Source organism: Gopherus evgoodei, chromosome 15 (assembly GCF_007399415.2).
Source record: "Gopherus evgoodei ecotype Sinaloan lineage chromosome 15, rGopEvg1_v1.p, whole genome shotgun sequence".
NCBI lineage: Eukaryota > Metazoa > Chordata > Testudines > Testudinidae > Gopherus > Gopherus evgoodei.
In genome coordinates this window covers 15,129,612-15,144,980 of record NC_044336.1, presented here as the reverse complement: position 1 = coordinate 15,144,980, position 15,369 = coordinate 15,129,612, and the positions used below count along the sequence as shown (strand labels likewise).

Genomic DNA, 15,369 nt, shown 5'->3' with positions numbered 1-15,369 from the left:
CTCCCCCAGTAGCCCCCCCATGTACCCCCCAATCCTTGCCAGCCAAGGCCTCCAGTGCCCATCAACACCTGCCCCCAAAATCCCTGCCGAGCAACTCCCCCAGTAGCCCCCCCATGTGCCCCCCCAATCCTTGCCAGCCAAGGCCTCCAGTGCGCCCCCCCAGCTGAGCCCCCCAGCACTTCCCCTCCGCTCTCTGCCGGCCAAGTCCCTCCTCCCCGCACCTGTACACGAAGGCGGTGGCCAAGGCACACAGGATACTGCCGAAGAGAAGAGGCTTTGCCAGCCGCTTCCGCGCCGACATACGGCGCGCCATGGCGGGTCCCAGCGACCCACCGTTACAGGCCGCGAGGCCTCCCGCCCTCCGCCAACGTCACGTCCGGCCGCGCTCTCAGTATTTCCGCCCTTCTTTCAGGCTTGTCCTGACGTCATTTCCGCCCTGCTGCCTGGGTCACCTCGTCTGTGCCCCGTGTGGTGCTGGGAGCGGTTAGTGAGGCTGCGGGGCGCGCTGCGCGTGAGGTAGCAGCGTAGCAGGTCCCGTCCCGGGCCCCTGCGGCGCTGAGAGCTGCGCCCCCCAGGTCCCGACCCCCCGCTGCTGGCGTCCTCGGCGCAGGGCGTGGGACAGCGCCGGAGACGGTGTAAGCCCCGAGCGGGATTGTAAAGCGGGAGGGTCCTGCTGTAACCCGGCCAGGAGGCACCTGGGCCACTCGCAGTGTTGCTAGCGCTTCTGATTGTCAGTGAGAGTCTTGCAATCACTGGAGTTGAGGCTTCTTAAAGCCCCAGCTCCTGGAGTCCTGTGACTACATGAGACTCTGTCATTTAAAAAAAAGGTCAGGTTCTTGCCCTTGTTGTGGAGAAAAGCATGAAAATGTGATCCAGTGCAGCCTAAAGGTTCAGAAACCTCCTGGCAAATAGAAAGAAACAATAATGTATTATTTTCTTTGCAAATCTTGTGGTTTTTAAACCAATCTCATTATTTTGTGCATCTTGACTCTCCATTTTTGAATGTCTGGGATTGGCAATAGTACATTTTAAGCATAGAGGGAGCTTCCATCGCATTCAAAGTGGCCTCATCTACTCTAGGAAAACCAACATAACAAATCCACCAAAGGTTGCAATGATGGAAACTGTAGTGTAGGTGAGGAGCAGGGGTTTTTAGTAGCATTCATCTAGCCCTACTCAGAAGACACTACAGTAAAAACACTCATGGGTAGTCTACGATACCACTAATGGACCTGCACCAATGCTAGATCAAACATGGGACAATTGTCAATGATTCTCAGTGCAGCTAAGGCATGTTTAAACCCCATTGTAGCTAGCATGGTTCTGATCCAAAACATGGACAAGGCCTGAGCTTGTAATACTGCCAGTTTTAGTTCCCTTAGTGAGTCTGAAGGGAGGGAAAGGGAAATCAATTGAATATTCTACACTTGTTAGAATGTTTTTATTAACCTTGCAGTGAAACAGGCCATTCAGTGAAAAAAAACTTAATTTTCTCTCTCTCTAGCACCATGTCCCAAAAGCAACGGGATCTGCTGGAACTGGGGCGGCTTGAATACTTACAAGCGCTGGTCACCGAGTTCCAGGTAACAGAGAGTCCAGGTGAGCTTATTTTTTTTTCCTTTTATTAAGGTATATTCCAAATGTCAGGATCATAACTGGCTCATCAGTTGCTGGTTGATTTTTTTCCTTCAGGAATTAGACAGCCCAGCCCATTTCAGCTGCTGCTTTCTTCACCTAAGTGCTGCTTATATATTGCAGAAGCCAAGGAGCAAGTACTGGCTAATCTAGCCAACTTCGCCTATGATCCCAAGAACTATGAATATCTCCGACAGCTTCAAGTCCTTGACCTGTTCCTGGATATGCTCACAGAGGACAATGAGATCCTTGTGGAGTTTGCAATTGGTAAGGAGTGGATTTAAAACTGTCTGTAAAATGAACAATAGTAGTTCCAAGCACTGGTTGGATACTGATGGGTCAGTGGATGCCAGCCTCAGTGCTTTGATTTTGTAGTCACTTGGATTTGGGAGAGAGGATCAACCACATATGACAAACCATCTGTGGCAGATGTTGATCAAACTGCTTAATGCAATACTGGAAGGCCCTCAAACGCTACGGTGATGAGGGCAGTATAAAAACATACATAGAATAGAATAGCTGGAACAGGTGAGAGATCAAGCTAGGGGCTTGAAGTGAATTATTTCACATTAAGACAAGTCCCCCCTTCATTCCACTAATATGCTGCAGTGCTGAAAAATAAACAAACTTACTTTCTAAGACTTGGTAAAACTGAATATTGGAACAAAAAACCTAGTTTAATTGTAATTTTTAATCCACGTCCCTACTGTAATGATACAGTCATTGAGAACAACTAAGGTTTTGCCATAGAGCATGAGCAAGTCCAATATTGTGTTACTACGTTTATTATTGACAGATAGTCCTCTAAAAGGACCTGTTCTAAATCATATAATGAAGTCTTCTGAGGAATCCCATTAGAGCCAGTCAGCACAGATTCAATACAGACTGGAAGCCAGACATGCCAAATTCAAATCCTGAATGGTTAGCAGGGTTGGATGATGTGATGGTTGAATACACATAGCCGTGTGTACTTACTACAGCTTCCACTGGCAGAGCTGCACTAGGGATGTTATCGATCAAACGTTGCTAGTATGGCTGCACCCTAAGTGCAAAGTGCTGTTAGTACAGGATACATATTAGTATTTGCACCAAGTAATAGAAATCATATTTACAATATCTTAATTAGTATTAATAATGCCATGCTACTTCTAGTAGCACCTCTCATAACTAATTAAAGTCTTACTATAGCCCCTGTGCAGTACAGAAGCTATTTCTAGGAATCTCTCACTCTTTCCTGGATTGTAGCCACCTCAGAGATGAAATAAGGCACTTCCTTAACAGAAAACCAAATCTTTTAACCCCCCTCTTGAAAAATTTACCAGAGGATTTTTAAATGACAAGTTCTGTCTTTGTTTAATCTCCTGTGAAAGATGTTACCTCTAACAGCATAGCGCCCCCTAACATCATATAAGGGAATGAGTGCTTTGGTTGAAAAATCACCATGAGGAAGGATGGACAGACTTTTGAGAATAAATTTAGTCCGGGAGCAGGGTGGAACAGAGTTTTCCAACTACTATAAAAATATTGTGGCCAATTGATTCTATGTGGGGACAAAGGTCTCACTGAAGTGCAAACCAGTATTTTGTTTCTGGTATAGCATGTACTTTTATGTACCAGTAACGAGCACATTAAATTGGGTGGAATTCACACCTGTAGTTAGTTCAGTGCAAGTCTATGGATGGACACACTTAGTTCACAGGAGCATCCTGTTGTGATATAACTTAAGTAGGTTGTTTTTGTTTTTAAAGAAAACTATCTGTGTTAGACTTGCTCTGAACTAACTAAAGGCATGAACGGCAGCGATCAGTTATTTTGATCTTAGTTACTGTGTAGACAAGCCCTAAGAAAGTTGAGGATCCTGGTTGCAGCAATGCCACTTGAACCTCAAGAGGGAGTTAGGTGTTAAGAGGGTGATCTAAGGTGGTGGTAGCTGGTGCCACACTCCCTCTCCTTTCTATTTCAGGTGGTCTTTGTAATCTGTGTCTGGATAAAACAAACAAGGACTATATTTTGGAGGCAGAAGGGGTGGCACCTGTAATAAACTGCTTATCCAGCTCAAATGAGGAGACAGTGATGTCAGCAGTGACTACTCTGATGTACTTGACCACACCCCAGTCTCGCCAACAGACCACAGCGCTCCCGGTGGTGGAGTGCATGCTACGTTTCTCCCTCTCAGCTAACAGGAGGCTAAGCAACCTAGCAAGGATCTTCCTTCAGGATTACTGCTCTCCTATGCAGGTGGAGGAAGCCAGGAACCTGAGCAAACATACAGCTGTAGGGATCCCACTCCCAAAGGACTGATGTTATGCAGAGCAGATGGAGTATTTTAAGATTATTATTGCGTGAGAAGAAATATTCTTGACTCCATCTTTAGAGCCCCCTCCACCTGCAGGATAGGTCAAGAGGCTGGTGAAACTAGTGAAAGACATTCCTAAAATTCCGCCTCAGTTTGAAAGGGGCAGGTGGGGAGCCAGGACATGGGTCCAGAAGACAGGATTAGCAGTTGAACTGCTACAAAACAAAATTATGGCTGTTAGAGAGCAGGACAAGCAACTCCTGAACCATCATCCAAATAACCATTTCTGATGTTACCATTTCCAGTGTGGGTGTCAGGTAATGTAAACCCAACACAATTCTTTTGCATCACCTTTGCCCTAGCTGCAGCTATTGCTGCCAGTCTTCTCAGTTATAGCTTTGAAATATATTTAAATAAATGTCTTTATTTCTCAGTAGGAAAGAATGCACCTTCTTCCCCTTACAATCTGCAGTCTGATCACATACCTCAGGACTAAGTATGAGCCAGCATCCTCATACCATGGGCACCTGGCCAGTTAATTAGCTCTACTGATGTTAAATATCAATAGGAATAATGTATTCACCACAACATAGCTGGTGGGAAAGATGCAGATTAAGATTTTAAAAGGAATACTAACAGCAGACTGCAGCACAGAAGGACAACCGGTCTTGTAGTAGCTTTTGTATAACTTACTCTGAATAAAACATTAAGTGTAGACAATTCTGGATCAGACATTCACTGAGTACAGCATTTGCATCCCAAACCTTAGCAGCTCACATTAATGCAAGAGAACCAGGAAGTGAAACTATCTACTTTCATTATGCACCAAGCAGGGGAAAAAGTGGAAGGGTGCTGAACAGCCAATCTGGTTTAGTATGCGAGATTATTAAAATGGTTAAACTGTTGAAAACAAGATTTCCTTTCCTAACGTGACTGCGTCCCTCATACTTACAGCTTCAGGTACTGCGTGAGTGAATGGGACGGAGGGCAGAGTGCTTTCATGGAGTTTTACAGCCCTGCTTCCTCTTTCTAATTTCTTCATCCTCCCTTCCTGCCAACCCAAAACATGATATAAACAGCTGCTCATCTCTTGTCGAGTTTCTCCCTCCAAATAGTCTAAAGAAGTTACAGATCTTAAATAAGCTTTGTATCTTTGGCCCTTAAACCTGCCCCTACCCAGGTCAGTGCGCTTCCTTTAAATAGGATTTCATTGCCAGTTCCCAACCTGTCCGTTTCCATTGGCAATGAGACTAGCATAGCATTCTTTTTCCGCATCACTTCTACGTTTGCTTTCCACTATCCCCCTCCAGTCATCAGCCCATGACTGCAGTCGCCTACGTGGGGTCTGAAGCTCTAGATGCTTGTTATGGCAGCAAGTGAACAAGATGTGTTCCCAGCTCGGCTTAGGCTCCGCACCTGAGAAGAGCCACAATGGAAAGCTGAAGTTAGTTGTTCTTTTCCCCAAATAACAGTAAATCAACAGCTGTGAAATCGTCACCTCAAGTTCCCCAAACCTTTAATGGTGTCTTTGTCATCGAACAGGAGGTCAGCTGACACAATTGTTTTATCCCGGGTCAGAATCAGTCGCTCCACAAACTCAGGACCCAAGTGTTTTTCCACCCAGCTGTACTGTTAGGGGAGGAAGTAGAGTATTAGAAGAATTTTACTTAGCACAAGTTTGACTATTTATAGCATAGTGATCTCATGCTACAGGCCCAAATCTCTTCTAGGAGTGTTATGAACCCTGCAGTTGGGCCGTGGTGCAGGACACCTAAAGGACTGATGTGAACTGTACTTTCAATGCCCTTCGCTCATGACTGCACTGGGTTCCAGGAAGTTAGACTGGCGTAAAGCAGCATGAGAGGAGAGTCAACCTACGGCATATACCAGGCTCTTCATTATCTAACCCCAAAGTACTTGAGTAATAACCCCTCTCTCCCTGCATTCCTGCCTGGCAGTGATCATCTCTCAATTTAGTCAGGATTTTCTCACAGGAGCCTCTGGCATGCAGTCCCTTCCCAGTGCAATGCATCAGACACCCCCTGGTTGCCTCTGGAGTATGTAGTGAGTCAAGCCAGCATCTACTTGACCATATTGCATCTGTTCTTTTACCCTCCCCCACCCTTCCCGTGCCATTTCTTGCTACTGTGGGTATGAGTTGCTGAAAGTTGTTTGTTTGGGTTTTTAAGTATTATATTCTGGCTTCTATTGCATAAGACTCAGATGCCTTGCAAAAGGCATGACACAGTACTACTTCTGGCCTCTAATACTTCCTCTCAGTCTGAAAAGCTGCCACTCAGATGGAGTATTTTTGCATGCTGGGTCCTGCAGACTTCACAGGCTGCAGCTTGGCTTTGTACACGTTGGTATGGTACTTGGGCACGTACTAACAGTTGAAAGGGGCTGGATTCTGCAATAGCAGTCTTAAAGCAAGGGTTCAGGGAAAGCTCCAACCTTCTCCAGGATGCAGTGCTCATACTTCAGCAGGGGGCTCGTGCAAATAAAAACTTCAGTGCTAAAAAGAAACAGCCCTGATTAGTAGTCAAACATGGAGAATAGAAAAGAGCTGTGTACTGCAAAGTGTACTTACTCCTGCATATGGATCATTTCCTGCATGGCTTCAATCGCTCCTGGAATCGGCTCCAACCCCAGAAAGAAGCCAGGTGACTCATAGACACTGGCTACCTTAGCCTGGAAGAGAGAGGAGGAGAATGAGCAATTTTTTTAATTGTAGCTTTCTGCATAATAGCTACTGAATTTACCCTGGGTCAAAAGGACCTATTTTGTTCACTTTTCAAAGGGAGACCAAGTGGCTGAGATAATTGGTAATGGGTCACAGTCTCACCCACTGGTTGCCAGGACAAATCCAGGCCAGGCAGGTAATGACTGGAAGTTGTTACCATCTGGTGGCCTGTGTGAAGTGAGTAGTTGGATGTCATTCCAGTTCCCAGTAGATATATGTATCCACCTCATTACAAAAACAAACATGCCACCAAATGAACACTCCAAAATACCACAGCATGATAATTGGTACCCTCAGCAGAGGGTCCAAGGACAGACTGGGACATGGAGACTCCGTTGTCCTCATGCTTTACAGTTGATCCTGCCAGCATACTCGAGGGAGGTTTCCTGTGTTGCTCTCCATGCTGTTGTATATGTGTTCTCTAAGGCTTCAAGCAACATGATTAAAATGTCTAAGAGCAGATTCTGGCTTCAGTGCAACAGCTTCCCCACGGTGATAACATCAGTGCAAATTCTATTTAAAGATGTTTAAGTTAGTGGCAAAATGACCAAAGCGAGGAAATTCAAAGCTTATTTACTTGTATTTTGAAAAGCAACAGAGATGATGCCTTCTGCTGAACCCAGGCTTGTCACTGACAGTTTGTTTCATATACCTGTAGCCAAGGGCCTGATTTTAGAGGCTGAAAAGGACCAGGCAGAACAATGGTAAGTGTGATTTTTAATATAATGCAGCCTCCTCCTGTGACTTGCTGCTACAAAGACATTTCAATAATACAGGGCATTTTGTGGTCCTTAATCCTCATTGCCCCTGTGAGTAGACTTTAGCCTGACACAGATAAAGAAATGGGGGTTAAAAGCACTCGTCCATGGTCATGCGAACAGCAGAACTGGCTCTCAGTCTGGTGAGGTCCTTGTTCCCCGTCTCATGCATAGTTGAGAGCATGCTGCTGCTCTGATAAATAACAGGACTGACTTTTCTTGTCCGTTTCTGGAAGTAAATAAGGGACAGAATCATCACTGTGCTCTGGCCCCTTTTTGCTGACTAGTTGGCTGGAGAACAGCAGTGTTGCAAGGCAGGTAGAAGGCCGCTCTGGAGAACACCTGGCTCAGCGAACCTTACACCAGGTGCAAAGCCATCTCCAGCAACCACAGGAGCAGGGACTGTATTGGAACAGAATGGCGGCAGGGAGGGGGCACGAATGAAGCTCCCAGCCAGGACAACCAGCACCCTGATGATTCTGCTCCGCTGCCCATTGAAGCAGAGGAACAAGTTACAGCAGCCAGGGGTGGCTCCAGGCACCAGCGCAGCAAGCGCGTGCCTGGGGCGGCAAGGTGCAGGGGGCGGCCTGCCGGTCGCCGTGAGAGCAGCAGTCAGGCTGCCTTTGGCAGCATGCCTGCGGGAGGTCCACCGGTCCCATAGATTCGGTGGTGGGTACACCGAAGGCGTGGGACCGGCGGACCTCCTGCAGGCGTGCCACCGAAAGCCGCCTGACTGCCTTGCTTGGAGTGACAAAATACATAGAGCTGCCCCTAACAGCAGCCCTCATTTACATGGGGGGACTCCAGTGGCCCCCACAGCACATTAGTATGGGAGGTACCCCTCGGTCCTGGTGCCTGTGTTCCAGGCACAGGGATGAGCCTGCTTGTAATAATAAAATAGTTTAGCTGCTTCTGCTCCACGCTCTCCTTCCCCTGCCATAAACAGGACACTCCTAGGCAGCTCCACAACTGACAGTTTTCAGGGGTGGTGGGGGATTACTGCTCATTCCTCAGCAATCGGAGCAAGAGGCAGTGTTTTGATGAAGCTGCCCAAACTGTGATGACGTGGGGAGGAGGTGGAATAACGTGACAAAGACATTTTGAAGTTGATGGAAACCAGACCTTTACAAGGAACAAGAAGGTTTTGACCTACACCCCAGCAGGGTTTAAGAGAGTGATCATAAGCCAGGAGAAAGTTCACTTTCAGAGGAGACTCCCTTAAGGGTAGCAAGGGCCTGAGGTGAGACAAGGGCACAGAAAAGATGAGTTAATACTGCTGTACTGTAGGATTTGCTATATGGTTCAGAGGCACTTTTATCCCTTACTAAGAAGCTACACTGCCTGAGGTGGGGTGTAGCCCTCCATACATTCAGTTATTGCGCTTCCTCCTCATTCTAAACACAGCAAACAAAATTAAAAGTGTCATTCATCCACCTTTTAATTGGGCATAACTGGTCTGCATTCAACTCAAATCCATTAAAAAAAAAAGTTTCCACTGGGTGGTTGGTCCGTGATCTGTGTGAAATCACTTGGGGAGTCTCTGTGCTGGTTGTAGCAGAACGCCACTCACATCACAAAACCCACCACAACTCTTCACCTTCTCATTAGCAATCACAATAGCCTAAAGGATTGAATAGACTCTGGGGACTAAGTTCCCACTCTTAATTCGGGTATGTCTACATGGGATCTTGGGGTGTAATTTCCAGGTCCAGGAGACACACATGCACTAGTTCTGATTGAGTTAGCATTCTAAAAATAGTAGCTATGGTGGCATGAGTGCTGGGACAGGCTAGCTGCCCCAAGTACCTGCCTAGGGTTTTACACAGGATTGTACTTGGAGTGGTTAGCCTGTCATGCCACTTGCACCGCCACGACTGGAGAGCTAGCCCGTAATGCACTCACTCTGCAGCAGCAGTTCAGCTGCTCAGGTTTGGACCGGCAGCTCCTCCATCACCAAATTTTAGTGAGTGGTATTGCGCCATGTCACAATACAACTCAGTTTGGGGGCCCGCAGCAAACTGCCCCCTTTTCTGGGTGGCCCTGGCTGCCCCAAGTTGTTGTTTGTTGAGTTGTTATTTTTTTAAAATACTTATTACAACTCTAGGTATTCTTGTTATGCCTGCAGATGTCAAATCCTTTTACTGAATCTGGCTAAGCTATGATCCAGGTGTTGTAGTGTGAACACCTGTGAGCTGGGAAGCAGAACCCAGATTGTTTCACACAGACAACTTGGCAGTCAAGTAAAGCAAAGAGAAAGGAGTTAAACACCAATAACTTAAAAAACAGAGCATTTACAAAGTGAAATTAGGTCATCTTAAATTATGACCATAAATAGAAAGGAAGCAACACTTAATATTAAAACAAGAATTAACAATTAAAACTTGGAAGTAGGCAATGGTTAAAGTTCAGCACAAATGGACAATTAATAAAATACCTATTGATTAGGCAAGGATTAAAATACCAAACACAATGACATTTAAACACCAAAAAGTGCTAAATGGGATTTAGTAAAGGGGCAGAGTGAATTATTTAAATATGGAACTAAGACACATACCTGTCATCAACGAATTTAAATCAGCCTAACAGATAGAGCCCCCAGTCATGATTAAATCTTAACCTGCTAGGTGCCATATAGACACATACAGAAACACGGTACCTGCCCTGGGGCAGAGACAGTTTCTCACATGCATGTACAGCACCTAGCACATTTTGAGAATAACCACAATTAAAATTAACAGTTATCAGATGGTAAAAGCTTTCTTTCATCCTGACCTCAGATGGATTCAAACCAGTGATCTAGAGGTGCTGACTCTGTATCCCACTGGCACCCCTGAGTTTTTTGGGGGGTGGGCAGTATGGGTATAGATCAGTAATAGGATCTGACAAACCCACAAAGAGGCCAAAATCCACCTTGCCACCATGAGGTGGATTACAGACTCACCACATAATAATGTATAGACTAGCAACACAGACAAGAGCACTTAGCCTACTAGAAGAAAAATGTTTGCCCCAAAGCATCTGGATACCAGAGTCAGATTCACTCAGAGAATAAACTATTTTCATTTCAATTGGGTTGGGGTCCTATTTACTTAATGTAGAGGACAATGAAGATGCCAAAAAGTTCCTAGTATAAAAATAGCCACTAACTAGAAGCAAGTGAATAGCCTGATCAGATTAAACCTATGAAAATCAGACTGGATTGAGTGATTCAAGTACCTAGTTCTGGTGACAGAGAAAAAGAGGAACATAAATAATGGTCTTTTAGCTGTCAGTTACAGGCATGGGTGGTTTTCTAGCCCATTTGGGACTTTAAAAATAGAAACAGTGGATGTCTCAGGGAAGGTATCTGATGTGACTTGGTCCAGCACTCCTCTTACTATTTGTAGAGGGCATTAAATACTCTGTAAAGAAAAAGCTTCAAGTCCACGTTCCTAGTAGTTTTATTCTTCTTTAATGTTTACTGTTTACTTAAAAAAAAAAAGCCAGACAGCCACAACTCTCATTCAGTATCAGACATTAGGGGAATCCACCAACGGCAAATAGTTTAGGCTACTGGAAGCTTAAAAGATCTGGATTCATTTGCAGCTTTGATACACAAGTTTCCTGTAGCTGCTGTGTGTACTGCAGTCCCCTCCCCGGTAACCTCATCCCAGATCTGTTGCGAGACCCAGCTAACCTTTATAGAATGCTTAGAGATCCTTGGATGGAAGGTTTCATTACCGCTACTGTGTAGCAATAACAGGTTGTCCCAGTGGGTGAATGAACACAACGGTGATGCTAGTGGGGACAGAGTTTCAGCAGGAGTATATTTTTACTGGCTGTGGTTGAGTAAGGAGACAGGACTGCTCGTTCCCCAATACATCTTTGAAAAGGGCTGCCACGCTCACTGTGAACCGATAAAAGTTAAAAATGGTAGCATTCAACAATCCTCTGTACTACACCTAAGAAAGGGGTAGCCTCCATTTTGCCTTACCAGTATTCTAGGAACAGCACATTTCTCAGCTTCCACTGAAGCGGAGAGAAATGCTCAGTTGCTCCAAGTGACACTCATGCTGTGCTCCTTCTTGGTTTGCTCTAAAGCTGATCCATTGAGATCAGACTGTCCTAGGATATCAGGGTTGGACGGGACCTCAGGAGGTCATCTAGTCCAACCCCCTGCTCAAAGAGGACCAATTCCCAACTAAATCATCCCAGCCAAGGCTTTGCCAAGCCTGATCTTAAAAACCTCTAAGAAAGGAGATTCCACCACCTCCCTAGGCAACCCATTCCAGTGCTTTACCACCCTCCTAGTGAAACAGTGTTTCCTAATAGCCAACCTAAACCTCCCGCACTGCAACTTGAGGCCATTACTCCTTGTTCTGTGATCTGCTACCACTGAGAACAGCTGAGCTCCATCCTCTTTGGAACCCCCTTTCAGGTAGTTGAAAGCAGCTATCAAATCCCCCCTCATTCTTCTCTTCTGCAGACTAAATAATCCTAAATAGTCAGCCTCTCATAAATGTGCTCCAGCCCCCTAATCATTTTTATTGCCCTCTGCTGGACTCTTTCCAATTTTTCCACATCTTTGTAGTGTGGGGCCCAAAACTGGACACAGTACTCCAGATGAGGCCTCACTAGGGTGACCAGATAGCAAGTGTAAAAAGTCAGGACACTGTTTGGGGGCGGGGGGGTAATAATTGCCTATATAAGACAAAGCCTCTAATATTGGGACCTTTGGTCACCCTAATCCCAGGGCTCCCTAATGCAGCTCAGCTGACTCAAGTCCCACTAACCCTGCACTTAAACTGTGGTGCAGACTCACCCAAAGTGGCCACTGACTCTCCCGCCTTGCTTTATATCCACCCCCACCACAGGAGACAGTTGCGTGGGAGGAAACATGGGAAACTGCCCCCCTTGGTGCCCTCCCCTCCTCCAGCCATTGCAGGCTGCAATCCCTGGCCAAATGCCCTCATTGGGGCACAGCTGCCAGTGGCCTGTGGCCAGTGGGCAGGGGCCGGGGATTATTTACCCCGCTGGCAACGTGCAGAGCATCCAACACTGAATGGAGCCTGTGCGCTGCAGAGAGCTGTCTGCATGGTGAGTGGGGAGCGGAGCTATGTGGTCTGCGGGGTGGGGCAGTGCCCCTCCAGCCACCCGGAGCCAGGTGGTGGCTCCCCCAGTGGCATTCCACCATCTCTTTGGGGCGGACTTCACCCCTAGCTTGCACGGCACCTTGATCCTAAGAGCCAGAGGGACCTGCCAGGGTGGGGATGAGGTTGGAAGTCCAGGTGGTTCTTTCCTGGGACAGCTCCCAGGAAATATCTGGCAGGTCCCTCTGGCTCCTAGGGTCGGGTCGGGTGGGTGGGGTCGCAGAGGGATCTCTGTCCACTGCAGATGCCTGCAAGCCCTGCCCCCGAGCTCTGACTGGGCAGGAGGGAGCCGGTGCAGCATGTGGAGATCCCCTCCACCTCTGTGCCTGGGGGCCACGAGAACTGCAGGCTCCTACCAGCGGGTGGGCACGCTGCCAGGAACTGCCCCAGGAAGCGCTGCCACACCAGCCCCAGGGCTTTGGTGGTGATGGTGATCAGTCCTCGATATCGGGACAAAGGGCATCCCGACTGATGTGCAGTCGGGACGTAGGACAAATATTTTAAAATCGGGATGTCCCGATAATATCAGGACATCTGGTCACCCTAGGCCTCACCAATGCCAAACGAGGGAACGATCACGTCCCTCAATCTGCTAGCAATGCTCCTACTTATACAGCCCAAAATGCCATTAGCTTTCTTGGCAACAAGGCACAATGTTGACTCATATCCAGCTTCTCATCCACTGTAACCCCTAAGTCCTTTTTTGCAGGACTGCTGCCTAGCCACTCAGTCTCTAGTCTGTAGCAGTGCATGGAATTCTTCCGTCCTAAGTGCAGGACTGCACTTGTCCTTGTTTAACCTCATCAGATTTCTTTTGGCCCAATCCTCTAATTCAGTGTCTCTCAAACTTTTTTTTACTGGTGTCCCCTTTCACATAGTGAGCCTCTGAGTGTGACCCCCCCCTTATAAATTAAAAACACATTTTAATATATTTAACACCGTTATAAACACTGGAGGCAAAACAGGGTTTGGGATGGAGGTTGACAGCTTGCAACCCCCCATGTAATAACCTTGCAACTCTCTCAGGGGTCCCAACCCCCAGTTTGAGAACCCCTTGTCTAATTTGTCTAGGTCCCTCTGTATTCTATCCCTACCCTCCAGTGTATCTACCACGCCTCCCAGGTTAATGTCCACTGCAAACTTGTTGAGTGCAATCATGCCATCCTCCAGATTATTAAGAAAGCTATTGAACAAAACCGGCCCGAGGACCAACCCTTGGGGCATTCTGCTTGATACTGGCTGCCAAGTAGCCATTGATCATCCACGTACCAGCTTGCTCTGTGATACACCTACCCTGCATTAGCACCCTCCCCCTGCAGCACGTCTGCCCAGCCAGGGCACACTGCCCCCGGCCCACCACGCAGTGCAGCGCAGCGGCCAGCTGGAGCACCCCCTTTGCCCACCTGCCATGCTGGGGAATATTTCTGCCTAGTCCCACTGCCCTCGATCCAGCTCCAGCTCCAGCCCCGGCCTCTCACCCCCAGGTCCTCCCGCAGGCGGCGGTACTGCTCCCGGACTGAGAAGCCCCGGCGTTCCGCCAGCTCCACGTGGGGTTCCCCAGGGTAGCGGGCGAGGAAAGCCCGCAGCACTCCGCCCTCGAAGTCAGCCAGCACCCCGTCCATGTCCACCAGCACGCGGAGACGGGACGCGGCAGAGCCCGCCATGGCGCCCGCAGCCGGCTGCCCGCGCCTCGCGTAGACCCCACGTGGTAGCAGGCACGCGCGGCGCTAGCCGCCAGAGAGAGCCTCCGTGGCTAGTCTGCAATAGGACTGGGCGGAGCTTGTTTTATGAATATGCATCAGTCCCCGACGGGCCGGCCGGCCGGCGGCTGCAGGGATCTCCGCGCTCGCGGCACTGGGCGTTGCGCGGGCCGCGCGCAGAAGTGGTTCCAAAGCGATGGCGAGGCCCGGCCAGGGCTGGAGTCACGGCAGGAGTTTCGCTCCGGAGCAGCGAGTGGGGAAACTCCTCCATCTCCGCAATAGGCTGCGGCAGAACGAGTGCAAAAGCGGAGCGCGGTGTGTGCTGGGGGGGGGCTCGGCGCAAGGGAGGTCGCAGGCTTGGCCAGATCAGCTGTGTAAGTGCTTTCTTGTTATTGAACTACCGACCAGCCCCCTGCAGGTGCCTGAACTTTAGGCCTAACCTAACCCCGTTTCAAGGCTAAGTTCTAGGAAGCCTCCCACAATTTTTTTTTTGGTGACTACAGTGCTAGGATTTGTTCATATCACCATAAGTCGATGAGAGAGCTTCACCTACACAAGCTGAGCCCATCGCTGTTTGAACGAGCTGCACTGTCCCTTCTTGTTTCCTTGGGGCAGACTGAGAATTAGGAGAGTTCACAAGTTTAAGTCTTTGCCATTCCACAGCACCTGAAGAGTCTCAACATAATTATTGACTTTTCTTAGTCTGTCCAAAAATTAAATCAAGGCGAGCTCAGATTTTAACGCTAAAGTTTGTTCTGCTCTTGCTGTGTGTAACACCTGCCTGTATGGTGATGGAAGAGCAGGCGTGTGCTAAATCCGACCCCTACAAAGGAACTTCAGAGTGATGGTGCTAGACACGTAATACTGGAGCCCCTTTTCTCTACTCCATTTGAAAAAAAAATAAGGTTAGTATATATAAAAGAGGGGAAATAGCAACAAAATAAGTCATAATATGCTTGCCTCTGGAACATAGTGATTGGTATAAAGTTGGTCCTTCAGGCACTTACTTCCCCTCCCATCCTACAGAAGAATGGCTTGCAGAGAAGTATTTAACCTGTGGAACTCATTGCCACAGGTTGTCATTTGGATGAGATCTTAGTGCCATTCC

At 47.7% G+C, this 15,369-nt stretch overlaps 2 protein-coding genes across 4 annotated transcripts; one reads left to right on the top strand and one right to left on the bottom strand.

Moving 5' to 3' along the window:
* Positions 1-419: 419 nt before the first annotated feature.
* ARMC7 (armadillo repeat containing 7) lies at positions 420-4,649 on the top strand. Of its 3 annotated transcripts, none has more exons than XM_030533913.1 (4): positions 420-483; positions 1,505-1,599; positions 1,693-1,902; positions 3,599-4,649. In XM_030533913.1, exons 2-4 carry the CDS (start codon positions 1,509-1,511, stop codon positions 3,934-3,936), a joined length of 639 nt encoding a protein of 212 aa, XP_030389773.1. In that variant the 5' UTR covers positions 420-483; positions 1,505-1,508; the 3' UTR covers positions 3,937-4,649. The 3 variants fall into 3 exon arrangements, with proteins under 3 accessions (XP_030389773.1, XP_030389774.1, XP_030389775.1); XM_030533914.1 differs by lacking the exon at positions 420-483 and adding an exon at positions 498-633; XM_030533915.1 differs by lacking the exon at positions 420-483 and adding an exon at positions 503-635 and having other exon boundaries at positions 1,759-1,902.
* On the bottom strand, positions 4,336-14,267 carry NT5C (5', 3'-nucleotidase, cytosolic). The gene is made up of 5 exons (XM_030533911.1): positions 14,040-14,267; positions 6,522-6,622; positions 6,386-6,446; positions 5,446-5,560; positions 4,336-5,347 (listed from the first exon to the last, which is right to left on the bottom strand). The coding sequence occupies exons 1-5, from the start codon at positions 14,223-14,225 to the stop codon at positions 5,139-5,141; spliced, it is 672 nt and encodes a 223-aa protein (XP_030389771.1). The 5' UTR covers positions 14,226-14,267; the 3' UTR covers positions 4,336-5,138.
* Positions 14,268-15,369: the final 1,102 nt, after the last annotated feature.

Excerpts from the sequence above, each read along its gene's own strand:
- NT5C (XM_030533911.1), bottom strand. The coding sequence starts at position 14,225 with ATGGCGGGCTCTGCCGCGTCCCGTCTCCGCGTGCTGGTGGACATGGAC. Across the intron at positions 6,447-6,521 it reads GAAATGATCCATATGCAGGA|CACTGAAGTTTTTATTTGCA; the intron begins GTAAGTACACTT and ends GTTTCTTTTTAG. Across the intron at positions 5,348-5,445 it reads TGACAAAGACACCATTAAAG|GTGCGGAGCCTAAGCCGAGC; the intron begins GTTTGGGGAACT and ends GGCTCTTCTCAG.
- ARMC7 (XM_030533913.1), top strand. The coding sequence starts at position 1,509 with ATGTCCCAAAAGCAACGGGATCTGCTGGAACTGGGGCGGCTTGAATAC. Across the intron at positions 1,600-1,692 it reads CCAGGTAACAGAGAGTCCAG|GAATTAGACAGCCCAGCCCA; the intron begins GTGAGCTTATTT and ends TTTTTCCTTCAG. Across the intron at positions 1,903-3,598 it reads CCTTGTGGAGTTTGCAATTG|GTGGTCTTTGTAATCTGTGT; the intron begins GTAAGGAGTGGA and ends TTTCTATTTCAG.